The sequence below is a fragment of the Castanea sativa genome, chromosome 9, assembly GCF_040712315.1.
Source record: "Castanea sativa cultivar Marrone di Chiusa Pesio chromosome 9, ASM4071231v1".
NCBI lineage: Eukaryota > Viridiplantae > Streptophyta > Magnoliopsida > Fagales > Fagaceae > Castanea > Castanea sativa.
In genome coordinates, this window is record NC_134021.1 from 33,247,206 (window position 1) to 33,274,140 (window position 26,935).

At 35.5% G+C, this 26,935-nt stretch overlaps 4 protein-coding genes and 1 pseudogene across 4 annotated transcripts; 2 read left to right on the plus strand and 3 right to left on the minus strand.

Moving 5' to 3' along the window:
* The first annotated feature begins 413 nt into the window (after positions 1–413).
* Positions 414–2,982, plus strand: LOC142609768 (secoisolariciresinol dehydrogenase-like). Its single transcript, XM_075781478.1, has 3 exons — positions 414–538; positions 941–1,012; positions 2,074–2,982. Exons 1-3 carry the CDS (start codon positions 531–533, stop codon positions 2,876–2,878), a joined length of 885 nt encoding a protein of 294 aa, XP_075637593.1. The 5' UTR covers positions 414–530; the 3' UTR covers positions 2,879–2,982.
* Positions 2,983–3,348: 366 nt separating this feature from the next.
* On the minus strand, positions 3,349–7,131 carry LOC142609069 (bifunctional 3-dehydroquinate dehydratase/shikimate dehydrogenase, chloroplastic-like; annotated as a pseudogene).
* Positions 7,132–9,127: 1,996 nt separating this feature from the next.
* On the plus strand, positions 9,128–9,751 carry LOC142609070 (protein CUP-SHAPED COTYLEDON 1-like). Its single transcript, XM_075780705.1, has one exon. It carries the CDS (start codon positions 9,128–9,130, stop codon positions 9,749–9,751), a length of 624 nt encoding a protein of 207 aa, XP_075636820.1.
* A 2,870-nt stretch (positions 9,752–12,621) lies between these two features.
* LOC142609486 (membrane steroid-binding protein 2-like) lies at positions 12,622–14,619 on the minus strand. Its single transcript, XM_075781078.1, has 2 exons — positions 14,117–14,619; positions 12,622–13,383 (listed from the first exon to the last, which is right to left on the minus strand). The coding sequence occupies exons 1-2, from the start codon at positions 14,470–14,472 to the stop codon at positions 13,134–13,136; spliced, it is 606 nt and encodes a 201-aa protein (XP_075637193.1). The 5' UTR covers positions 14,473–14,619; the 3' UTR covers positions 12,622–13,133.
* Positions 14,620–15,629: 1,010 nt separating this feature from the next.
* LOC142611263 (chaperone protein dnaJ 72) lies at positions 15,630–22,527 on the minus strand. The gene is made up of 3 exons (XM_075783337.1): positions 21,979–22,527; positions 20,390–20,459; positions 15,630–16,159 (listed from the first exon to the last, which is right to left on the minus strand). Exons 1-3 carry the CDS (start codon positions 22,410–22,412, stop codon positions 15,998–16,000), a joined length of 666 nt encoding a protein of 221 aa, XP_075639452.1. The 5' UTR covers positions 22,413–22,527; the 3' UTR covers positions 15,630–15,997.
* Between the last annotated feature and the right edge of the window lie 4,408 nt (positions 22,528–26,935).

Consider the following 26,935-nt stretch of genomic DNA (forward strand, 5'->3'; position numbering starts at 1 on the left):
ACTAAAAAACAAAGCAGGACTTAAATGAGCAATCGGCAGCCTTTAAATTTCCTTCTTTACTGAGTCCGGGAGATTCCTTATTAACCTTTCAAAAATTTGGAAGGAGAATGTTTTCCATCTCATTCAGATAGATTTCATTTATTGGTAAGTACGACCTTTTATACCTATTAAGCCTTGACTAGTCCCTAATCAACCTTAATCTTAGATAGTAGGTGTGCTGGTTGGTCAAAGCTCATCAGTGTGCTTGGCTTTGATAATTGATACTATTGTTGCACAAACTGACAAACAACATTACACTGGCTTTGGTTGACCTGCCAAAATTACCCCTCAAAACTTTTGGTTTTTAATATTTTGTCTTATGGTCCAATCCAAGAAGTTGCAACTTGGAAGGGTGTTTTTCTGTCCACATTTTGGTGGGACTGTGGCACGTTGCTATCTATTTTAAAGCTCTCTCTCTCTCTTTCTCAAACCTTGTACTTGTCTGGTGAGCCAAGCTGAAAGCTCAAAATACAATCTTTCTGCAAGAAAGTATGTTAAGGTATGGCCTAAGGCTGGTTTCTCTTTGTGTTTACTTTTTCTATGTTGATCCTCGGAAAGAAGTACTTGAAGTTTCAGCTTTTGTTTCTTTCTCCTTCAACCGAATCTTTTTTTTGGGATTTAAAGAGCTTAAGGGGCATCATCTTCTTCCTGGGCAATTAACAACTAGGCAGATTTGATTTCAAGTCCCATTTTGACCCATGTCTTTTCCATGTGAATGGAGGACTCATTTCTCAATTATGGGTTACTGAAATGGCATAAATGCTGGCCATTTCAAAATTGATCAATATGGGTGCACCCCATTTAAATTAGCCCCTTAATTAATGAAATTTAGTTTTGTTTGCTTTGTTTCATATATGCTGAAGTGAATATAGCTCATAATATGTTCCTATTGTTTTGACAGCAAAAATGTCTCCATTTCAAGAGCTTTGCTTCCTCAGAGCTTCTACAGGTTACTGTCAACCCAGACTGGAAGGTGTGTCAAAGTTACCTATACTTTTACCATATATTTATATTCAAATTTACTTTTCTTACCTTGGATATTTCTTTCTTTCTTTCTTTCTTTCTTTTTTTTTTTGATATGACCACATAAGATGTACATGCTGATCCAATAATAAGCTATAAAATATTATTATATGCTAGGAACTTTCATGGATGGTGGTATAGTAATACCTATATTAGTTTTTTTTTTTGTGTTGAGAATGATACAATAAAAGGTCTACCTATATTAGTTAAATGATACAATAAAAGGTCTACCTCTTATTTATTTATTTATTTATTTTTATGTTTTATATTTGTTTGTTAGTGCCTAGAGTTGCCACATTACTGGGTATCTGCACAGACCTTCCAAAGATACAATTATAACCTGCACTTTTTCCGTATTCATTGTTTGTTGTGTTGAATAAAATAATGGTATTTCTGTAAGAAATTTGTCATCTGTGAATAGGGGTTGTTAGAGGCAGCCTTAATCAAGCAGTTGTGTATCCACTGCCATTCCTATAGTCAAAGATGCTTATTAGGCATAAACAATGGCTAGTCTAAAAGAAAAAAATGAGACATTTTGACCTGGAGGGATCAGGTTGTATCTAACCTCTACAACCAGTATAAAACCTAGAATCCACTAATGAAGAAGCTTAAATTCACAAGTGATTTTTTTTTTTCATATTTGATTTTTTTTTACAAAATAATTATGAAAACACGCCTAAGGGCCAAGTGGCCTGACAACCATACTAATAATCTCTAGGCTTAGCTAAACAAAGAGATAAACAAGTACACACTTAAATCACATGAAAGTGAGCTTAATCTCATGTGATTGGCCAAGATTCTCATTGATTGCACTCTCCCAAAATACATGGGTCAACGTTCTTGCATCATTATGCTAACCAAACATTCTCAAAAAAATCCAGAATTTGTGAATGTGATCAAATGGTATATGTTGGACCATGAAATTTTCCAACTTTCTTTGATTAATGAATCCACCCAAGTTGGGATCGTTTTGGTTTGATGCTTAAAACCCTTTCTTATGTTATAACATAGCAAGCTAGAAGGCAAGGTAGCATTGATAACTGGAGGAGCAAGTGGCATAGGAAAGGCAACTGCAGCAAAATTTATCAACAATGGCGCTAAAGTTGTTATTGCTGATATCCAACATCAACTTGGCCAACACACTGCAAAAGAGCTTGGAACCAATGCTACTTTTGTTGCCTGTGATGTCACTAAAGAGTCTGACATATCCAACGCTGTTGATTTTACCATCTCTAAGTACAACCAACTTGATATCATGTACAACAATGCAGGGGTGCCCTGCAAAACTCCCCCAAGCATTGTGGACCTTGATCTGGCAGTTTTTGATAAAATCATGGACATCAATGTGCGGGGAGTCATGGCTGGGATCAAACATGCATCACGTGTGATGATCCCACGTCAAACTGGATCAATTCTCTGCACAGCTAGTGTTACAGGACTAATGGGTGGGTTAGCACAGCACACATATTCTGTGTCCAAATCTGCTGTTATAGCCATTGTTAAGTCTGTGGCTGCAGAGCTATGCACGTATGGAATCCGGGTGAATTGTATATCACCATTTGCCATTCCAACTAAGTTTGTAATGGATGAAATGAGTCAGATTTTTCCTGGTGTAGATGATCGACGGCTTGTGGAAATGGTTACTAATGCTGGTGTTTTGGAGGGAACTAGTTGTGAACCCAATGATGTAGCTAATGCTGCGCTCTATCTTGTTTCTGATGATGCCAAGTATGTTAGTGGGCATAATTTGGTATTAGATGGAGGCTTTACATCTTTTAAGCATTTGGGGTTTCCTGCACCAGATGAAGTGCAGTAAAAATTTGAACAGAGAAACTAGAAACAGAAATTTGCAAGTATAAGGAGCACAAATGAATGTATTCACATCCATTCCTTTTAATTGACTCTAGTTTACATGTCCAAGCATTCTACCTCTAGAGAGAATTCAAGCATGGATTGTTTCAATTTGACTCTGCATTAAAGCTAATCTTTCATGATGTATGCAAAAACCAACCTCATCCCCTTAAGTAACATTGTTTAGAGTGATGCATATAGAGAGTTGAGTTCAAGTCGGTGAACTGCTTAGTTTCAGAAAGCAATATATATGGCTTAAGCAATAAAATACATGTACTACCTATATATGTTCATTCAAAACTAACTGTGCTAAACAAACAATAGGATTAGTCCTGTCTTGCACAATCATGAGAAGAAATTCATGGAACATAGCTGAACTTCCATCAAACAAATATTACCCAAAAAAAAAAAAGTGACACAATTTGGAGCACCTGGTAACTCTAACAAACACATGGCCAAAAAAGCTATATTTATAATTTGGTCTCAACCTATCCTATCTATAATCATAAGAGCCTTGTCCTTGCATGCAACGTCATCAGAGTGGGGGGCCTTTGGATTGACAAGCTGATGACGGTGTTCGAGCTCCAAGTAGGACAACCTCAAACAAACCATGTGAGCTAAGCTAGAGTGCATCTTCACAGATTTATTACTTCAATACCGCAGAGGAAGTGACAAAGTAGTATATATATTAACAAATTTGTTCTTGGCTTGATCGGTTAGAAGTATCAAAATTGTTCTAGAACAAGTTTGCGCATGAAATCTTCTGGAGCTGAAAAGCAGTTCAAACAAAATAAAGATTAATGCTCCTGCTGTTAGAATTTAACCAAAAGAAATGAATCTTGCATGTGAACAAATTCAACAATAATACATTGAAGAATAAAAAGGTTATACCTATGGAGAGTGATTCTCTCCATTTGCTTTGAAATTAAGAGAGCCTGTTTCATGATGAAGATTTAGTTTACATGCATCTAAGGTTTACATGGTACCATATCAATTAAATTTTTTTGATTCTACCAAATAAGAAATGATATCTTATTTTAAATTACTTGGTACCTTATTCACCTTTAGATTTGTGAAATACCATATCTTCAACCTTAAAATGGACCGTCCCCATTTCAAAGTAAATGGATCGGTAAAAATTACTAAAAAAAATAAAGCCCCTTTTGTTAAATTAATAAATCAATGGTTTGACATAAGAGGAGGACTGATACCTAAGCCACCGGTGAACAGTCTGAATTGGCCTAGGGCCTGTCTGATAAACATCTCCACTCCACTCACTACGATGGCCCCAAACTCTACAGCCTCTTGTAAGAGCCTTGTATTTCTAGGTGTATAAACTGCATTAAAAACCAGCTCATATGCTCTCAAGGTCTCCTAAAGAAGCATGACAAGAGGCAATACATTGTTCAATGTGTTCTTCTGAGTTATTACCTATTTGCTCAGAGAGAGTGAGAGAGAAAACCTTTGAGACAGGAGTTTGATCAGTATTTGGTTCCATTCCAACAGCAGAAGTATTTGCAAGGATCATTCCATCCTAAGGGCAGAATCTTTTTAAGCATTCATATGGTAAAGCTTCTCCTGAAACTGCCTTTGCAAGCACCTTTGCTCTCTCTTTTCAAAAGAGAAATGTCAAGATTAGAGACAAGAAAGCTAATCTTCAATTGTAATACTAAAAAGGAGAGAACAATATTGCCTTATTACCATAATTCTGGTTGAATATGACAACCTGAGCACCTCTACTTTTAGCACCAAAAGCAATTGCTCTTCCTGCACCTCCTGCTCCAACCAATACAAATGTTTCCCAGCTATAGGAGAAGTACGTAATGCTTCTCCATTGGCAACTTGTCTCTTTGTCCAGACAAAATAAACATAAGTAATTCTATCTAGACACCACTTGATATAACAGTCTATTCTTTTACCTATACTATCATTATACATGGTCGTCCATCAAGTAATCATCCATTTCAGGTTGCTAGTAATTCTGTTTGAAAACATCAAATTATTAATGGTATTGCAAAACAAGCAAGTAGAGGTCATGAAACCTATAACAAACAAAGCAATCAAGTACTCCATTCTCCCCAAAACAATATACATTTATAATCCTGGCCCGAGTAGCATTCAACTTTAAATGATATGCAAAGAATTAGAAAGATACATACAGCCATCGTCTAAATAATCAAGAAAGTAACACTTCAATTATCACAGTACATCTTAATGCATCCTCTATTGCAGTGATAGAAGCCTTACAATCTGCTTCCCATCAATAGGCCTCCTGACTATAGTATTTACAGCTCCTATAGACTGATTGAGAAAGCATAACACAATTTTAGAAGCTTATATAAACATGATCCTACAATTAACACAGCAATAAAAAAAAGTAGTGTGCCTTGAAGCTGAAACCCTGAAGTATCGTTATTAATGTCTGATATCTAGGCCTCCATAGAAGATTTGTTAATGTCAACTTCTGGATTTTAATAATCCCAATTACTCAGCTGAGTTGTATATATCTAATACACCTTCATTCCAGGTCTTGTGCCATTGTCTGGTGCTCAAGACAGACTTGGATTAGTGGAATTACAGTAATGTAACAAAGGATCATAAGTGGTTTACTTATTTGACATTAAAAATTTTCATTATATATGGCCTGATATATAGCAAATATATGCAGGGATTGTTGTTAAAGGAACAAAGTCAACAAACCTATAGCAATGTTTTTAAAACTTTTTCCTCTTGTTCAGGTAGCAGTTCAAAAAAAGTGTTTATATTACCAAGTTTACTGACCTTAGCCAGTGGATGGACTTCATCACAACACCCAACTACAGCTTCTTTGTGTGGGATTCCAACACTACAAGTTTCATCGAATAAAGGGAAAAAAACCTTACATTTAGAGAAAAAAGTATTGGCATTGTACCAAACAAGCACAGTTTATACATTTGGCCAGTGCAAAAGTGTGCACCATGATATTTGAGAAAGCAAATGCCTAATGTAACAGTTGATACCCACAAACTAAAGAGAATATTGAGCCTGTTATGAATGGAGAACAGGTAGCGTCGTAAATCATAGAAGTATCTGATACTCTAGGTGATAACATTATTTAGAACAAGTTTTTTGGAGGAGTCAAGTTGCAAAAGAACCTTACAAGACAATCAATGGGATGCGCCTCTTGTTCTTTTTTTTTTTTTATGAAAGAGTGGCTGCATACCTGAAACCTGCGAAGTCAGTGCCTGTATAGGTTCTAAAGAATTCCTTGATATCATCGACCAGCATGGGAACGTAAATTCCATTATATCCTGTGTGTCTAAAAGCAGGGTTGTGCAGAATAGGACCTTTGCTATGACCTACTGGATTTGAAATGAGTCCAAAAACTTTTGCATCTGCATTCAAGTTTCAAGTTTGTAAACATTTTAAGGCTGACTAAAGTTGGCAACCCAGGTACTGATTTTCCTTCCAGAGATCCATACACTAAAAATCCACCAAATTTAGGACCCAATAGTAGGCCTTCCTAAGCATCACACCTAGATTCCTTGGCATCACACCTCGAGAAGTTTGCATCACACAAGCAAAGCTTAAAATAAGCTGCTGAATTTTATTAATAAAAAAAAATTTTGAAATAACATGATTACAAAAGAGCCTTTATATAGGGGCTATAGTTATCCTTTTCCTAGTACGAGTTGGACTCCAAATAATTTATTCTTAGAATGAATAGAAATATTAATAATAATTAAATAAAGACTTTTTTTTTTTGGGAAATAAAAGACTTAATAATACGTAAACATAAAATAAGACTCATGGGCCTTTAGTACGGCAAGGACAACCCTTTCTAGATTTCTAGAAATTACCAAATTGCCTTTATTCTAATAGAACTTAATTAAAACTGATCTAGCAGTTTCTCGACCTAAAAGACTCAATACTAATAATTAAAATGACCTATCAAAGGTACTAAGAAGGTCTGACATCAAAATTAGACCACAATTCTTGAATCTTTATATATTTAATCTTATTTTTCCTTGAGCTCTTCCTTGTCCTCATCATTTCCTATGATCAATGTAAATTCAGTTTCGAATTAATAAAAGGATGAATTTTTCAATTATGGTTTTCTTATTTTTTTTTCCAATAATTAAATAAGTGGCGACTTCATTGTAAAACTCTTAATATAAAAGGGAAAACATAATCAGTTGAACTTCCATTTTGAGAGGCAAATAACACGACTCTATCCATTCACGTGGGTTTAGCCCAATATCAAAACGGGCCGAGAGCGTGGTCTCTCACAATTAACCAATAAAGCACAAACATTAGTGTTGGTATCTTTTTTAATGACAATAAAATTCAATATATTCATGTGTTTGAATTTAATTAGGAAGCCAATATTTTAAAAGAGAAGAAAAAAATAACCTTATTATAGTTTCATAGAAGATCTCTCTCTCTCTCTCTCTCTCTCCATAATACAATAGAGTTAGCGAATTATGTTGCATAATTGTTGACATAAATTTCTCTTCTCGTTGTGCTTTGTGTTTTGCATGCATATAGTTGATTCTTTATTTTCTCTACAGAGATATAGAGATAAAGTGGACAAATTTCATTGCAAAGATGGCAATATTTGACATAACCAATGTACATGAATTCAATGCACACATGTTCTTGCATGTTAGAGTTTAATATAAATAGGTTCATGTTTACTTGCTAGTTTCTTGTTTGGGTGGGAGAGGAGGTCATGTCAGCACACTAATGAAATGAAACAATCCTCTTATTTCCTTGAGATTTAGGTGAGATTGCCACAAGAGATGGGCCTGAAGGCCCATATTTTGTGATTCATAGGTTGGGCCCAAAAGCACAATGAAATGGGCCCATATCATGCAAGGATTATTATTATTGTTATTATTATTATTGTGGAAGCTACAGCACACCAAATGGGCTTATAAGTCCATAATCTCTCGCTTCACAAATTGGATCCAAAGCCTAAACCTTTTCACTGGATGGATCAAGTGACTTCACTCTGTCAAAGGCTCGTAGCCCAAACACAAAAGATTTTTTTGACAAGAAATTAGAGCAAGCTACAAGTTTTTTGTTTTGTTTGTTTGTTTTTTTTTTTTTTTTTTGTGAGGAGAAGGAAAAAGGATTTGATTAAAAAAAGAAAACCAAGACGGTAACAAAATTCATAACTTGTTCACGTGGCAAGTTGTGAATAGAGCAGTGGAGTTATAGACCTATTATTTTTATTCCATTACTCACAACTTGTCGCATGGATAAATTATGGCAAAAGTTGTAGGATTTGTTACGATTCTAACATTTTGTTAAAAAAATGGATGAAAATTGAAAGTTTTTGCATCAATTTTCAAAATCACTGACCGTAAAAAAAAAAAAAAAAAGTTTTCAAAATAACTGATTCTGTTATTTTGCACACATGTCATTCAACTATTGTCGTGGTGATGGTGAAACTGTTACTATAAATACTTTTCTCCCGGGCCAATTCAATCTATATCTCTATGAAATCAAAGAATTGTGAAGAAGAGTGAAGTTTCCCTGAAAGCTTTTCTCTCAATCTGCTTCGGTATTCACGTAGAAGAGTGAGTGTATGTGTATGTACTCTACTCTTTCTATTCGCTTCAGTTTTTTGTATTTGTGGAAGTTATATATTTATGTTCTGTATTGTGTTTGTGGGTGCTTTGTTTGGTTGGCAACACTATGAAAAATACTTGAAAATAATGTAATAGTTTGAACTTTGAAGAATTTAAGCAACTTCAAGCTTTTGGGTGTCATTAATAATAATGTATGAGCAATTTCAATGACTGGGAATTTTTCTTCTGTTGAGTACTTAGAATTTTGATATTCACAAATCTGTTAACCCCTTAGTTTTTATTCTTGCATTTTAAAGAAGCAGCATTAGGGTTTTACTAGGGTTCTAGAATTTGGGAATTTGAAGGACTAGAGAGTATGTAATGCTTTTTTAATTTCTGGGTCTTCCTCTTTTTGTCTAATTAAGATATATGTATGTGTGTATATATAAGGTAGTTCTTGCTCTTGAATGATTCATTCTTTAAATTATTTCAAGAATGAAATGAATTTGGAATTTGCGTCTCGTGGTGCAAAGTTCTAATTCTTTTATATATATATATAGTGCTTTTCAAGATTTCTCATTGGACTTATTTTTCTGGTGCAGCCAAATTGTGATTTTCAATTCGTTTTCTTGCTTGGCAAGATCATTGATTTAAAAGCGATGAAGGTGTATTTCCCTCCTTTTTCTTCATTAATGCTGCCCTGTGTTAAGTTTTGCCCAAACGAGGATGAGCTGATCTACTACTATCTTCACCCGAAGGTTATCGGTGAGCCATTGTCTTTAGGAGGCGTTGAAGTTGTACATGTACCGGAATTTGATGTGTTAAGGGTCAAAGAACCTGACAAAATTTGGGATATGATTTGGGGTGAGGATTCAGCACCGGACCGTGTATATTTCTTCACTACTGCATCAGCTGCACAGTCATTGTTGGAAACTTGTTGGAGGAATGAAGCCTCTGAGGTGATCTATGATGAAAATACTGGCTACCCTATTGCCCTCAAGCGGCAGTTCTATTACAAGAACCATGATTCGCCTCAAGATGGTTACTGGATCATGAACGAGTACAGCCTTGACGTTGAGGGTTCTATGCTTTTGTTACCTTCGGGTGCTTCCTCCTCCTATGTAGCCTGTGAACTGTGTAAGAATAATCTAGACGAGATTGACCAAAACGAGACTACTGCCTTTTTTGATGAGTACCAAAACAAGACTACCACTTATTTTGAGGACTACCAAAAGGAGATTACTATTTCATTTGATGAGGACCAAAACGAGACTACTACTTAATTTAACGAGTACCAAAGTGAGACTACTGTTTCATTTGATGAAGACCAAAACGAGACTACTACTTATTTTAATGAGTACCAAAACGAGACTAATTCTAAGAAGAAGAAGTTGCCAGTACAGCTGCAACAATGTCACCCAAGAAAGAAGCAGAATTGTAATTGAACCCAAGCACAAGGGCAGAGTGACATTGAACTTGAACCGACCCAAGATCCAGATCAATTTGGTATTGAGGAATTTTAGAACTGATATGTTTGATGATTTTTTTCGTAGAATTTTAGGACTCTAATCATGATCACTTGTTGCTCTTACCAACTGTACCACCTTTTTAGAAAACTTCTGTGCTCATTGACTAGTATTGCTACTTTTACTATATGTTCGAACAATTTCAAAAGTTCAGTACTGGGTCCTTTATTTTATTGTGTTGACTTTACATAGTTATTTGCATATTTGTTATTTCCCATCTTCTATGGCATTCTTCTATTTGCATTTCCCACAAATTTGGTGAGTATATAGGTTCAATTAGAAAATCAATGTCTATCTACCCCGAGTTTTATACATTTGTAGGATTACAAGGAAACTCCTTAAACTTGAAATGATAGGGCAGGAACCCCTTCAAGTTACATACACTGCTATGTTCAATACAGCTCTTATTTTATTCACTTTGTTTTTCGTTTTGTGGATGGTTGAATTGGGTTCAAGGTTGGGGGCTCCTGGACAAGTGCTGTTTGCTATTGGGGGGGGGGGGGGGGGGGGGGGGCGCAATGAGATATGCCATATTTGTATCACGAAATAAACTGCTTGCTTAAGAAAGAAAATGAGGATGTAGAATGCCCTGTCTCTTTGGAGAGCAGATATGCAATGGTTTCTTTTTATGTGATTTTCATTTAAATGGTTTCGGTGCATGTAAAATTTGTAGATATAGGTTTTTGTTCCATTTGAACTCCCTATATGCAGACAAGGAAGATAATTCTGGAAAATCATTTTCAAATGTTCTTTTATTTCTAGTGTTTGTGAAACATCTGGTCTATGTGGGACACCATACATTAATACCACAAATTAATGTGCTTCTTGAATGTTAGTTGGACTGTCTTCCTTTCTAATTTATCATTACTCACCTATGTGGAGAGATGGTGACCTAGAATCCGTGTTTTTCTTTAGAAAGTCATTGTTTCCCTTGTTTTACTTATTGTATAATTTGTATGAAAAAAACAGGACATCAAAATAAAGCCAGTTTGAATGCCCCTCATTTAACAACTTATGGCAGAGATTTTGAATTTCACAAATATTTTACAAAGTGTGACAATGATTACTTGCCAGTTGCCAGTGATGGACACCTCAATGATTACTACTCTTTCTGAATGCAATTTAAAAGAACAAAGTTTGCTAGCTGTGGATATACGCTAATGTATTTCTTTTAACCTAAGCTAGTTTATTTTCTTTCAAAACGATGCATCATGATCGTGGTCACTTTTTTCTGATAACTTTTTTGTCTTTTTTTGCATCTTTATGTCATTTTTTTAGCTTTATAAGTACTTTTATGTCTTTTTCTTTCATTTATCTCATTTTTTATTACATAGGACCTACATTAAGGAAACCTTAACAAGCAGTGCACAATACTTGTTAATATTTCCCTTTTTTTAAATACCTATAAAGTAAGATTTGTTTAAATGTTATGTGAAATTGAAGATTAGGTTTATAGACATTAAGGATTTTTAGAATGTTGCAAAAGTTGGTTTGATAAAATTTCTCTTTAATGACGCTGGGGTTTTGTATTGTGACTTCTTTTATGACTCTACCAATTTTGTATATTGGTAGTGAAATCGCTGAGTGAGATGTCTATACTTCATAAAGCATAAGAAAAGTTAGATGAAGTCATGAAACTACTCATTCCCTACTGGCAGGTTGTAGGCGGAAATATTTTTGGATATACTTATTTTCTTCAGGCAGGTTATTTTTGAAGTTACTGGAAGTTTTCGTTGGTAATTCTGATTATATTTACCGGTTGTGTTTGTGTATATATGATTTTGAATTATGTATTTCTTCCCTGGCGTAAGAGGTGCTGGCTATTTTTTCTGGTGAATTCTAAACTTAGAAACTTCCCTTATATGAGCATTGAACTTGAGTTTTACCCTTTTTTTTTTTTTGTGTGGAAATATTGTCTTATACATTGGTTGCCAGTATCTTTTACATCCCCTAGGGCATCCATGCTGCCACATTATCCTTGTCTTGTTTTTCTTTTCTTTTTTGTTTTTCGCCTGTTATTCATCAATGGTTTACTAAAGAGTTTTATTTATTTATCCGAATTTAAATTATCCATTCTATGATGATTACTCTTGGTTTTTTTTATAATTGGTTTTTTATTTATATAACTAATTGGTTTTTTTTTATTTAACTATTTTTTTTTTTTGTAAAAAACTTTACTAGTTAAAAGATTTTTTTTTAAATTTATTTATTTTAGCTTCACAATGATTACTTTTTACCATTAGGCCAAAACATTAATTGGTTTTTGGTGATTGGCGGGATTGGAATTGAGATCTCTTATTTAATGACAAGAAACTTCACATATTTAACTTGAACTAACTGGAAAGTACCTGCTCCAAGGACTCTTTGTTTTTGCATGTTTATTTGAAAAATAATCCTTCCATGACAGTAATGAAAGGATAATTAAATTAGTACCCTCCCCTGCCAGTATTGCCCAAATTCTACAGCAGAGAAGAATAATGTAACTGTATGCTTTCAAACATTATAACTTTTACGGTGCCCATAGAATAAGCAATTTCTATGCACTTTACCTACTTTAGAACTCAATCAATGTTTATTACTGAAGATGACAGCAAAACGGAGACTGATAGTAGTTAAATTCAAGAGCATGATGTGGAAGCATAGATGATCCTGTTCGATTAACAAGGGATATTTACAAACCAATGCTAAGCTAAGCGATTAATAAGGTTCCCTTACAACCCAATCCCATTAAGCATCCCTTGCAGAGACTCCATGCACTATTTCGATTCCCGGAAAATCTTGTAGGTCAGAGTTCATTCAGCCTGTTCTCCTATTATGACACTTATAGTAGTCTTGCAGGCATTACTAATGTCCAAAAGAAAATTCCTCAACAGGGAAATATTGTGCATGACATGCTGACTATAACATATCTTAAACATATTTACAAACCAGGTTCCTAGAAATAGAATTCAGAGGTCTCACATATTTAGCAAATTACCTCTTAGTCTCATTAAGTTGCAGCTACCCCTCAGCAAGTCACTACAAGATAAAACACCTCAGCGATATGCCCCAAAGCATGAAAAAGATCAGGGAAATGGAAGCAAGCTGCTGAGACCAACAAATATAGCTTCTATTGAGCTTCTCTTTTTCCTTGCTGGTTCTAACTCTCTTTAAATTTATCTCCACTTTGTGTGTTCTCAGTCCTCATTGGTTCAGGGACAAGCTGACCAACTTTGACATATTTTTCCTCAAATTTATCTTCCCAGTCTTGTAAAATTTCAAGCTCGGAAGCATCCAGGCCTTCAAGGTTTCCATTAATGTCTTGAGGCTTAAAAGAAAGAAGGGCTAGGGCTCTGCTGGCTTCTCTTCCAGCAAACATAGCATATGACCCACCAGGACCATAAAACATCCTGCACATAAACCTCAACTGAGCTTCTAAATATAACTAGCATCCAGTTTCTAAAGTTGTATGTCAAGAGCATAAATGAATGATACTGAAACAGATAACATGAATAAATTTTTGTTGAAGTTCCTAACCAACAAACACACACACTAGTCCTAGTAATCATAAAACAAAATCCATGCTCAAAATGATTGGACAAAAAATTAAGGGATATACCCAACTATGATATAGCCCTTTTGCACACTGCCTATATATGGTTTAAAAAGTCGCACTTTACCCAGTTGATGTTAATTCCTTCATAGTTCCTATTTAACTAACCGAGCTAATCATAAGTGGGTAAAATCCGACCTTTTAAACCACACATAGTCAAGTTGTACACGGGCTATATATCATAGGTGGGTAATGAGCAATTATCCTAAGAATTATTCTATTGTGGAATGTAAAGGTTAACAAAAAATTTGGTTTGGTTATGAACCAATTACAAACAACATATAAAAGTCATCTCAAAATTAGTTTGGAATAGGATCTTCTCCATTTCACTTTAAACGAAGAGACTTTATTTGGTGTTTCCATTCACAGTTTAAATCACCCCACCCCAACTATCAATGTATATACCCAAAAAAAAAAAAAAAAAAAAAATTAATGTGAGCCTAATACAACTAATTGGGTTTATTTACTGAGTTGGGACTCTATTAACTAAAAAAAGAAAATTGAGAGAGATTAGAGAAAGGGGTACATACTTGGAGGTAGAGACATCATAGATCTGACCTTTGATGGCCATTAAGATGGGCTTATTGGGGTCAGACCCATCATAAGCTCTGAGTTGTTGTTCAGTCACATCTCCCAAATGAACAGGTTTTTCATTGGTGGAATCGTTAAAGTTCAAGTTGCCGAAACTGTTGTTGCTGATGTTGATGTTGGTGGCAGAGGCAGAGGCAGTGATTGTGGGAGGCTTATTGAAATCCTCAGGAGCAACGAACATGCCACACACAGTTCTATAAACGACAACCATCAGAGCTGCGATGGTGAAGAAGGCTGTTGGGGATAGACCCGTGTACAACGTTATCTCTTCCATCATTCTTAAATATAGCTCCATCTATGTTCTATTCTTTTCTTATTGGATGTGAAATTCTATTAAAGGCAGATAATGAAGAAGAAGAAGAAGAAGATGAAGATGAAAGCAGTTGAGACTTGAGAAAGGTCCAACCTTACCAACCACCAACTCACCTTTGCCTACCAACCTTCTAGCTAGGATGCTACTAGTATTTTGGTTTTTATTTTTTAATTAAGTTTAGCAAAGTAAATGCTGTTTTCTTTTTAAATTTATGTCAATATTTTTTGTAATACCTCTACTTCATGTAGTTTTCTTTAAAAACAAATATTACAATAATAAATATAACATTAAATTACAAATTACACTCTTTTACTTTAACTTATTTTTAATTTCATTTAATTTTTTTCCCATTTCGATTGTTTAATTTTAATTTATTTTTAATTTAGTTATTTTTTTCCGCTTTTATTTAATTTGGTCATTAATTTTACCCTCCTTTAGATGGACTTCACGGTGTGAATAGTTGAAAACTTGAAATACTATATAAGACCAGATTATTAAAATGATTAAAACAAATAAAACTTTGAGGGATTGAATTCAAAATTGGTCAAAGTTGGTGTAATTTATAATTTCCCTTAAAAATTAACTAAACACAAATTCAACATGCATTGTCTTGCTACGGGAGTTGCGATGTTGCTCTTTCTCAAATGGCATCTCCACTAGGACTAATAATTATTTTATGCATCTGATGTATGTATTATCTCTTTTATATAATATGTGAACAAATTACATATGAGTAGTTTCACTCTCACCATCTGCTTCTGTTTTTATTTATGATAGAGTAAATAGTTCACCATCTGCTTTTATTTATGACATGGTAAACAATAATTTTTTCACCGCTAAATTTAATAAGAATTGACTGCTTGAAAAAAGTATAACTTAGAACCTGGACTCACTCTTTCTCTATTACAACTAAATATATTGTCCGTTCGTCTGAACACAGTGAGAATAGGCGGGCAAATTCATTTCCAGTTTTGGTGAACATCAACCTCTGAATTTCTCAGCAGAAAGCATGGTCGGTCAGTAAGTTAAAAAAACAACAGTTTTGAGTACCACAAACATACATTTTTTGTATATTCTCATCTAGAACTTAAAAGATTAAAAAGTGAGACACATTGAGCAACTTATAAAAAACAATGATGTGATCTATAAATATTTACTATATGTTGAATATTACTTAAATTTGAATTTGAACTCTTACATAAAACAATAATTTACGTATGAATAACAAAGTAGCAATCTAACTTAGAGAAAAAAAAGGGACAAGGAAGAAGGAGAAATAATAATCAAGCATACATAAACAGAACAAAAGAAGCATCTGGAAACATTGGACTTCATTCTCCAACACTATTGAAACCTTGGCTTTTTTTATGATTATGTGTACTTCGACTAAAGGAGAGGAAAATTTCCAGTAGAAAGGCAAACGAGGAACATCAATGACAGTCCTCTGATATCCCATCTTTCAGAAGAAGACTTCTTATCTACAATAACTTTGGCTTTCTCAAAGGAATCAATGTATTCTTCGGTTATTTTCTGAAACGGCTTTGGCTTTCTCAGTAGACTTCATGGCTTTATAAGCTCTCACTCTCTCAATGGACCCAAAGGCTTCTCTGGGTGATTTCTGACTGCCTTTGGTTTTCTCAATCGACTCCAAGGCTTCTTCAAATGATTTCTGAGTGCAAAATTAACTTTGTCAGCAAAAATTTAGAGCAGAAGTTAAACTACATAAAATCCTGTAAACTCCAATCACAACTAAAGACAAGTATTATAGTGTTCCAAACTACAGTTATATATATATATATATATATATATATATCTTTTAAATTAAAAACAAGATGACCCAAAGAAATCCACACGTAAAACTACTCAACCAGAAAAAAGCTACAAAGACACCCAACTGATAATAGATTATAAATGGTGGAACCCATTGATATACTTGTGAGATATCGAACTTCCTCTATAATTGTAGATTTCTTTGCAATCCAATATTTACTCTTTCCCTAACCTACAATCATCTGGATAAAAACCTGTAGGGTAATTATGATCTTTATATGTCATTTCTACATAAAAAAGAAATCTCAAATAGACTCTCTGTGGGCTGTTTTGGGAGAAGAAGGGAAGTACCATCTGGTTGATTTGGCCAGTGTGTGTTCTTCAATTCAACCTGGAGGCATGGGTTTAAGGAGACTTGGGGTTTTCAGAAAATCTGTTTTAGGGATATTGCTTTGTAGATATGCAAAGGAGGGAAATCTTCAGGAAGAGGGTGGCGGCGGTGGGAATGAAATATGGAGAGGAATGGGTTCAAATGTGTTCTTCAGTGGTTAGGAGTGTCCATGGACTGTCTCTTCAAACACATCAAATTCAATCTTGTCATAGGAAATCACTATTGGCATGATTTGTGGTGTGGGGATGTACCTCTAATAGATCCCACTTCCTGGATTTTTTCTACATTGCAGTAGATAGGAAGACAACTGTTACAGATTACATGCACTGAATCAATGGTGTCTTCCACTGGAACTCCAAGGTTTTCAAGGGCATTAAAAGATGCTAATTAATTTGCTATATGCTGTGAGAGTTAGTGTGCAAGATACATGTATGATGGGGTGGTCTTTGTCAAAATCTCAGACATTTGATGTAATTATTGGGATTTGAGAGGAGGTTTAGGCATCCATTTTTCCTTTGACCTTGGTTTCGTATTTGGAGGATAAAAGTTATCATAAAAGGTGTTCTTATTTTCTTTGGACTGCTGCTCATGATAAAATCTTAGTGACAGACAATCTCAAAAGAGAATATTTGCTTGTCGAAGGCAAATGTTGAAACGTTAGGGCCTAACGGTTAGACTATGTCTTCTTTTTCATTGAGATTTTCCTAGGGAGTTATGTTCATTGGTTTTCTTTGTTTAGGATGCCTTGGGTTACACCAGTTAATAACACAAGTTTTGTCAGTCAGCTACTGCACATGATAGTGAATAACACACTGCAGCATGTGACAAATGAGGCTTGGCTGTTAATAATGGTTGACACAGTTAGCATTCAGTTGGAATAGATGGTTTGAGTAGTTATACATAAGTTTTTTTAGGCATAAGTTACTAATAGCAGATCCCTCTTGTAAACCTTCAGTTAATTGAATAAAGTGTTTGCCTTTGCATTCTCTTTTCATTTGGCTCTTTCTCTTCCTCTCTTTTCTTTCTATCTTCATGTAATGCAGCTTTCTAGACATGGTATCAGAGCCATCTATGAGTTCAACCATGGTTGCCAATTCTTCATCCTCTAATAAAACCTCCAACTCTAACCAGACCACCAATCTAGCTCCTCAAGCACCTCTTTGACTCCTCTCCAGCATGTCAAATCTCATGTCTATCAAGTTATATTGCTCAATTACATACTGTGGGAGAATCAAATCACTTTTATACTCAGAGCATATTCACTACTTTGATTTGTTGGCACTCTAGCATGTCCAACTCAATTCTTGTGAGAAGATAACAGATCAAAACCTATAGAAAATCCAGAACACCAATACTGGATTACCAGGGATGAAGCATTGCTCTCACTTATGAACATAAATATCTTTCTCCTTGGGCTCCATCTCTAGTTTTAGGGAAAAAAAAGTGCTCGAGGAGTTTGACAGATCTTGGAAAAGAGATTTACTTCTGCATCATGGATGTTCTTGAGATGGAACTTCACAACGCCAAAAAGGGCAACAAAACAATAACCGAATATCTGCAGAGGATCAAAAAAATCAGAGACAAACTTGCTGCCATCACGATTGAAGTGGATGATGAAGAATTTCTCCATTTCATACTCAAAGGGCTTCTAAAAGAGTACAATCCATTCTGTTCTGCAATTAGAACCAGGAGTGATGCTCTTGAAGATCTGGAATTACTGCACTCTGAAGAGCAATCAATTAAATACTCTGCAGAGGATGACAATGATCCAAATTCTATGGCAATGCTGGGCTCAACAGGACATAAACCTGGAAATTCTTTTAATGTAAAACAGGAACAAACTTTGGTTCACACAGAGGAAGAAATGACTGAAAGTCTCATCCTCCAAATTACAACTACAATTCTCACTCTTCAAACTACAACTATCCTAGACACAGCTACAACAATTCACAGGGAATGATTCCTCATCCACAATATCAGCAAGCAGAAAATTCAAACTCGGGTCTACATGCCAGGTATGTAAAAAGTGAGGACACAGTGCCCTTAACTGTTATCATCACATGGATTTCTCATTTTAAGGGAGACATCCCCCTGAAATTTGGCTGCAATGGCCCTACCTTTTTAACTCAACAAACTGAGAGCTGGTTGACAGATATAGGAGTGACAGACCACTTGACCTCTAATCTTTCTAATCGTTCTGAATTGGTATCAGTTGGCAATGGTCAGACCCATCCAACTACACATGTTGGTAATGGAAAGCTAAGAACTAACCTTTATCACTTCAAATTACGTAATATTCTCTGTTGTACTCAAAGATCTCAGGGTGTTCCTTCATCACATTCCTACTCAACGTCTCCGTGTTAGCTCTTGCCTCCAACCTATTGTTTCACACAAGAACCAAACACATTGAAGTAGATTATGATTTCAGACCAGAACAAGTTGTTTGCAGAGATCTAGCTGTTAAATTCGTTTCTAGTCTCGACCAACTAGCCAACAAGTTTACTAAGAGTCTTCCTTCACAAAGATTCATCAATCTTAGGTCCAAAATCATGATCACTGGCATGCCCATGAGGGGGACATTTCTCATAGAGACTTTCCTAGCATTCTCATGGCTCTTTCTCTTATTCTCTCTCCTTTCTATCTTGATGTAATGCAGCTTTCTTGACAACACCTAACTCAGTGGCAGAGTTATTAAGGTGCAGGAAGACTCAATTTAGAATGCCTTACTATCATGTTTTACATGGAGTATTTGGAGAGAGATGAGTGCTTGAACCTGTGAGGGAACTGAGTTTTCTGTGATGAGATTGAAGTCTCTATTGAGATCTATTTTCAGTGGGACGAGGCTTAATGTCCTTTTTGAAAATTCCAGGCCTCTGTATTTAGATCTCAATTGCCTTTTCGTGTTTCTTTTGTGTATTTCCTGTATTTTTTATTTTTATGTTTAATGAATCTATATATATATATACACACACAGAGAATTGATCAACAAACACAGCATGCATGTGCTGCTAAATTTAAATAAATGAAAGAAGGGGAATTAAAAGAAAAAGAAAAAGAATGGCTTCCTTATGCAAACTAGCTTGGGGTGCAGAGTGGAATCAATGGAATGCCAGAAATCATGGGAGGTTGGTGAAGAATGAGGATCAGATGTAGCAATCAATTAGGATATAAGAAAAAGGGTTGGTGCAAAAGGAAATTTTAAAAAATTGTGTGTTAAACAGAAACTTGTGCTGGTGCTGAGGAATTTCAGTATCAGCTCTAACTAAGAAGGCCTGATTTATGTATTCTGAGGCTTCCTGCATTGTTAGTTGTTTTTCTGGTATTTTAGTTCTGGGTTGTAATGCAGAGGTGTTATCTCTACTTGATCCAGGATGAAGCTTGTTTTGTTTAGTTTGAGAAGCATGGGTGTAACTTTGGGGTTGTAAGAGCAGATTTTCTGCAGTGTTTTCAATGATATATCTCTTATTCATCTAAAAAAAGAAAAGAAAAGAGTCTGTAAGAATTGCATTAATACATTGTAACAGCAAATTGCATATGTATATCCTGTTACTGGTTAATGCTAAATGCACCATAGCATAGTAGTCAAGGAATTTACAAAGTGGGGCAAGTTGGGATTTTATTTTCTATACAAACCAACGTGTTATATGACATGTATGTAGAGCCATATTTATTAATAGGAATGAAAAAGAGAAAATCTATGGAGTTGGAAAAGCAAGGAAGAAAATATCAGTTACATACCCCAGAATTTTGCGTCTTCCATATGGAATTCATGCTTGAATCAATTAAAAACATCCCACCTACCAAAGCACTGCATGAAACTAAGGTATTAGGAAAAATTTTCAAACCAAAAGGTTGCTTAATATCCGTACACTATTTGATAGTCATGAAACTAGTGTAATAGCAAATAAGCTCAACTTACTAGACATGTCTAAAGCATCAACAATAGAAGTAAAACAACTAGAATCGAATTAGACTAGAAAAACCCAAGCCAACTGCCAATACCTCAACGTTCAAAAGGAAGCCTATGTGAGCTTAAACAATGATGGAAAACTGAGCTTTCACAACAACAGAGCAATAGATTTCGAACATGTTTCAGTTAGAGAAATTTCCAAATAGTTTTATTGATGAAGTTATTGTCTCTTTTTACTTTTTGATAAATAATGGAATTGTATTAAACAAAAAACCAGGTACGCCAGGGGTGTACATGAAAAACAGTACAGAAGTTATTGTCTCTTAAAGGAGGACACAAACAAAACAATGAACATAATGTCTTAAGCAGAACTATATGTTTAAAAGAAAGACTCTCAGGCAAACACAAACATCATACACACATCTTTATGGAATGGCCAGTTAGAGCTCCATTTGTTTGAGAATCATAAAACTAAAGGAAAAAACCTAACAACTAGCAACATACCTTATTAAAAAAGCTATTTACAATCATATGGAGGTGGTAGTGCTTATTACAATTGGATACTGAAAGGCTTACTTTTTTCATTTATTTAAAAAATAATAATAATTTTGACCAGGTTTTGGAGTCTTTAAGGTAGTCCTATTGTGATAGCCGAAGCTTTGGCACTACAAGTCATATGAAACAGCCCTAGACCTAGGATAATTCACAAGCAAAAAAATCAATGTCATGAGCATGAAGACACATAATTTCAACTTCCATTGAAGGCCTTGGCCTGTTTTCAGACTGCAAAAATTCCCCTTTTCAAGTTCCCATTTGAGGAAACCAAATTGTGTGTATATTTTCTTCTAACAATGAATGGGGTTTTGTTGTGTGTATATATATTAAATCTTTCCCAAAACAATCTGAATCCAAACACGACTTTGCTAATTAGTTGCATTGAAAACAAAAATACAATTTCATGAAAACAATAATTGGGGCACACAATTGCCAACGAGCTCTAGCTCAAGTGTCACTTTCTTCATCAATAACAACGGGATGGAGTTGAGCTTATGCCTTATGCCATTGTAACGGTCACTTTTAGTCCCTTAAACGACATAACCAAACTAAAAATTGACATATGTCATCACTCTAGAGAGACTAAAATCAATCACTTTAAGTTTGGTAGAGACTAAAATTAATCAGTTTTAAGTTTTTTAGGAACTAAAATTAAGTTTGTTAGAGACTAAACACGATCATTTTAAACTTCAGAGACCAAAATCGCTCATGGGTCGAAAAGAACCACATACATACATGATATCATTTGAAGGAATAAAAATAAAAAACCCAATTACACAAGCAAAAATTTAAATCGAATTCCTGTCAATACTGAAATAGAAAGGATCAAAATTTGGACAAATTGATAGGAAAGGAAGAATACCCAGCAAAGCCAAGATTGAGAAGAAACGCACGAGTGGTGAGTAACCTCAGCGCAAACTCAAACCTGGAAACGAAGTCGGAAGAGCCAGACCCAGGTGGTCTTTTTGTATATCTTGCTTGGTAAGCTTTTCCATTCCAACTATAACTGTTATTATTATAGTTATTATTGTAAGAATAACGGTTATAACCGTAACTACCTGTGGAACGAGAGCGAATGTTGTAATCTGCACGCTTACGGTCATCGCTGAGAACCTGGTAGGCTTCGGAAGCGAGTTTGAATCTGAGTGTGGCATTTTCTCGAACAGGTTTAGGGGATTGTGAGTGCTTGTCAGGGTGATATTTGATGGCCAATTTTCTAAACGCTTCTTTGATTTCGTCTTTTGTTGCGTTCTTGTTCAATCCCAACACCTTGTAATGATCCCCAGTCCCAGACATCCTTGTTTCTTGTCACAAATGCAAAGCATATGATACGAAAATCCAAATGTATCATTTTTGGTCTTTGGATTTCAATGTTTTGGACCTCGTGTCGTGTCGTGTCGTGTCCACAACCGCTTCCTTTCTTTTCTCAAGCTGGTGTATGTGAATTTGTTTTCAGTGTAATTGTAACCATAGACTTGGGCCTAGATGAAAACATAAATGGGCTTGGCCCAACTTGTTGATTTTTTTTTCTTTTAAAAATATTATTATTATTATTATTAAAAATTTGGATAGATAGGATTGTTGTTCAAATATACTGCATCTGCCTTATAGGAATGTACAAAAAACGGGTTGATTATACGACCGCGCATAAATGAATTGTCAAATGCGAACACCATATTCAAGCTGACCCAAACTAGTCCAAAATGGGAATAAAAAAAGACCCAAACTAGCACTAATGAAACAGAATAGAGAGTTCTTTGCACTGATCTTTAAGCATTATTGGAACGAAAAATTATGACCATTCTAGTCGGAATGGTATTCAAAATCTTACATCTACCACTAACGCCACTTCTATTATGAACCAATCACAAGAAGCAAGTGTACTTCAAGGCCAAGCTAGTATTTGCAGTGAACCCCCCGGTTAAGTAGTCATGCATTACGATAGGAACTCCCAGTTCTCTGGCAAATACAGCCCTTTTGATCATTTCTTCGCATGTACCTAATGCCCCTTGATTTCACCTGTTTCAGCTTGCACTTTATAAATTGCTTCGGCACAAAATAGGAAACGGTCTCTCCAACGCATAAATGGTTGGGAATTAACGTTCTCATCATCTTTGGTAAAATCAAGCCCACCGCGAAGACATTCATAAACTGCTCTACTGTAATTCTTAGCGGATAATTCCAATTTAGGTTTAATAGTACATCCTAATAGGGGGCGGACATACTTGTTTCATTTATCCCTCTCAACTTGGATGCCATGAGGCGGACCTTGGAAAGTTTTAGAATAAGAAGTAGGGATTCGCAAACCCTCCAGATGTAGAGCGCGCAGGGCTTTGAATCCAAATACATTACCCACAATGGAAGTAAACATGTTAGTAACAGAACCTTCTTCAAAGAGGTCTAAGGGGTAAGCTACATAAGCAATAAATTGATTTTCTTCTCCAGCAACCGACTCGATGTGGTAGCATCGTCCTTTGTAACGATCAAGACTGGTAAGCCCGTCAGTCCACACAGTTGTCCAAGTCCTAGTGGAAGATTCAGCAGCTACCGCGGCCCCTGCTTCCTCTGGCGGAACTCCAGGTTGAGGAGTTACTCGGAAGGCTGCCAAGATATCAGTATCTTTGGTTTGATAGTTAGGAGTATAATAAGTCAATTTATAATCTTTAACACCAGCTTTGAATCCAACACTTGCTTTAGTCTCTGTTTGTGGTGACATAAGTCCCTCCCTACAACTCATGCATTAAGAATTTTCGCAACAACAAGGTCTACTCGACATGAATTAGGAGTTAATGAAACCTTTCAAGGAATCCTTTCAAAAAATTATCAACAAATTAGAATGGTTCGTTATTAGACCATGATATTTAATTCGCCAAATACACCATTATTGTATACTCTTTCATATGTATGGCGCAACCCAATCCTTGTTTTCTCAAGTTTCTAATCTCTTACCCCCGCCCCCCATTGGAATATCTAAATAATAAGAAATTAACTCTTGACAGTGATATATGTTGTATATGTAAATCCTAGATGTGAAAATATGAGGAGTTCGTCCATGAAAAGCAAAGCATGAAACTAAAACTCTAAAACTTAAAACTAAAGGGTATAGGTAAAAAAAAAAAAAGGCTAGGCATAAATCGATAGGCTGAAATATTAACTAAGAAATGAGATAAGGGCACGAATAAGATAGAAAAAAATGAATCGTAAATAGAAATAGAGTTCCGGTTCGAATTCGATAAATAATATGGATGATATTGTCTATAATCATAGTCAAATGAAAGACTTTCTCAAGACTTTTATTGATCCGCCTGAGATTTTGAAAATGAGTTGGTTGAACTTGAAAATTAACTCATTGAAATTGAATAAATAAACAATTGAATTGGATTCGATTGGATGGTACCAGCGAAATCTAGTGCAGTGCGAAACCCCATTTATTATGGAATTATTATTGAATTAACCGATCAACTTGCTTTTCTATCGAACATTTTTTTTTATTTCAATAATTTTCGCAAAAAAAATTTCGACATATTATATTTTATTATGAGAATAAATCCTACTACTTCTGATCCCGGGGTTTTCGCGCTTGAAAAAAAAAACTTGGGACGTATAGCTCAAATCATCGGTCCAGTACTGGACGAAACTTCCCCCCCCCCCCCCCCGGCGGAAAATGCCTAATATTTACAACGCTCTGGTAGTTAGGGGTTGAGATACTACCGGTCAACAAATTAATGTGACTTGTGAAGTACAACAATTATTAGGATATAATCGAGTTAGAGCTGTAGCTATGAATGCTACAGATGGTCTAATGAGAGGAATGGAAGTGATTGACACGGGAGCTCCTTTAAGCGTTCCGGTCGGTGGAGCGACTTTAGAACGAATTTTCAACGTGCTTGGAGAGCCCGTTGACAATTTAGGTCCTGTAGATACTCGCACAACATCTCCTATTCATAGATCTGCACCTGCTTTTATACAGTTAGATACAAAATTATCTATTTTTGAAACAGGAATTAAAGTACTAGATCTTTTAGCCCCTTATCGCCGTGGAGGAAAAATAGGACTATTCGGGGGAGCTGGAGTGGGTAAAACAGTACTCATTATGGAATTGATCAACAACATTGCCAAAGCTCATGGGGGTGTATCCGTATTTGGCGGAGTAGGTGAACGTACTCGTGAAGGAAATGATCTTTACATGGAAATGAAAGAATCTGGAGTAATTAATGAACAAAATATTGCAGAGTCGAAAGTAGCTCTAGTATATGGTCAGATGAATGAACCGCCTGGAGCTCGTATGAGAGTTGGTTTAACTGCCTTAACCATGGCAGAATATTTTCGAGATGTTAATGAACAAAACGTACTTCTATTTATCGACAATATCTTCCGTTTCGTTCAAGCAGGATCCAAAGTATCTGCCTTATTGGGTAGAATGCCTTCCGATGTGGGTTATCAACCCACCCTTAGTACCGAAATGGGTTCTTTACAAGAAAGAATTACTTCTACCAAAGAAGGATCCATAACTTCTATTCAAGTAGTTTATGTGCCTGCAGACGATTTAACCGATCCTACTCCTGCCACGACATTTGCACATTTAGATGCTACTACCGTACTATCAAGAGTATTAGCTGCCAAAGGTATCTATCCAGCAGTCGATCCTTTAGATTCAACTTCAACTATGCTCCAACCTCGGATCGTTGGTGAAGAACATTATGAAACTGCACAAAGAGTTAAACAAACTCTACAGCAATACAAAGAACTTCAAGACATTATAGCTATCCTTGGATTGGATGAATTATCCGAAGAGGATCGCTTAACTGTAGCAAGAGCACAAAAAATTGAGCGTTTCTTATCACAACCTTTTTTCGTAGCAGAAGTATTTACAGGGTCCCCGGGAAAATATGTTGGTCTATCAGAAACCATTAGAGGGTTTAAATTGATCCTTTCCAGAGAATTAGATGGTCTTCCTGAACAGGCTTTTTATTTGGTAGGTAACATCGATGAAGCTACTGCGAAGGCTACAAACTTAGAAATGGAGAGAAAATTGAAGCAATGACCTTAAATCTTTGTGTATTGACCCTGAATCGAATTGTTTGGGATTTAGAAGTTAAAGAAATCATTTTATCTACTAATAGTGGACAAATTGGCATATTACCCAATCACGCGCCTATTGCCACAGCTGTAGATATAGGTATTTTGAGAATACGCCTTACTGACCAATGGCTAACGATGGCTCTGATGGGTGGTTTCGCTCGAATAGGTAATAATGAGTTCACTGTTTTAGTAAATGATGCGGAAAAGGGTAGTGACATTGATCCACAAGAAGCTCAGCAAACTCTTGAAGTAGCGGAAGCTAACTTGAGTAAAGCTGAAGGTAAGAGACAAACAATTAAGGCAAATCTAGCTCTCAGACGAGCTAGGACACGAGTGGAGGCTCTTAATATGATTTCGTAACTAGTTTGTTTTGGTGATTATGCCTATTGGATAGAATCAAATGCAATCAAGTGTAATTGAATTCTAATGCAACGACAAACCAATTTCAATAAAAAAAAATAGAGAAATAAAGTAGGATGGAAAAGATACAAAATCAATAAAAGAAGATGAGTAGAAAAAACTTATTAGATACCATGCCCTTGACTCTGGTATCTAATAAGATATACCTACTATTGGATTTGAACCAATGACTCCCACTGTATGAAAGCAATACTCTAACCACTGAGTTAAGTAGGTCATTTATCATCACAAAGAGAAAAAAATGGGGCCTATGACATTGATGGATTATAAATGAAATATTACTCATAGGCAATACCAATCAAAGAGATCACAAAAAA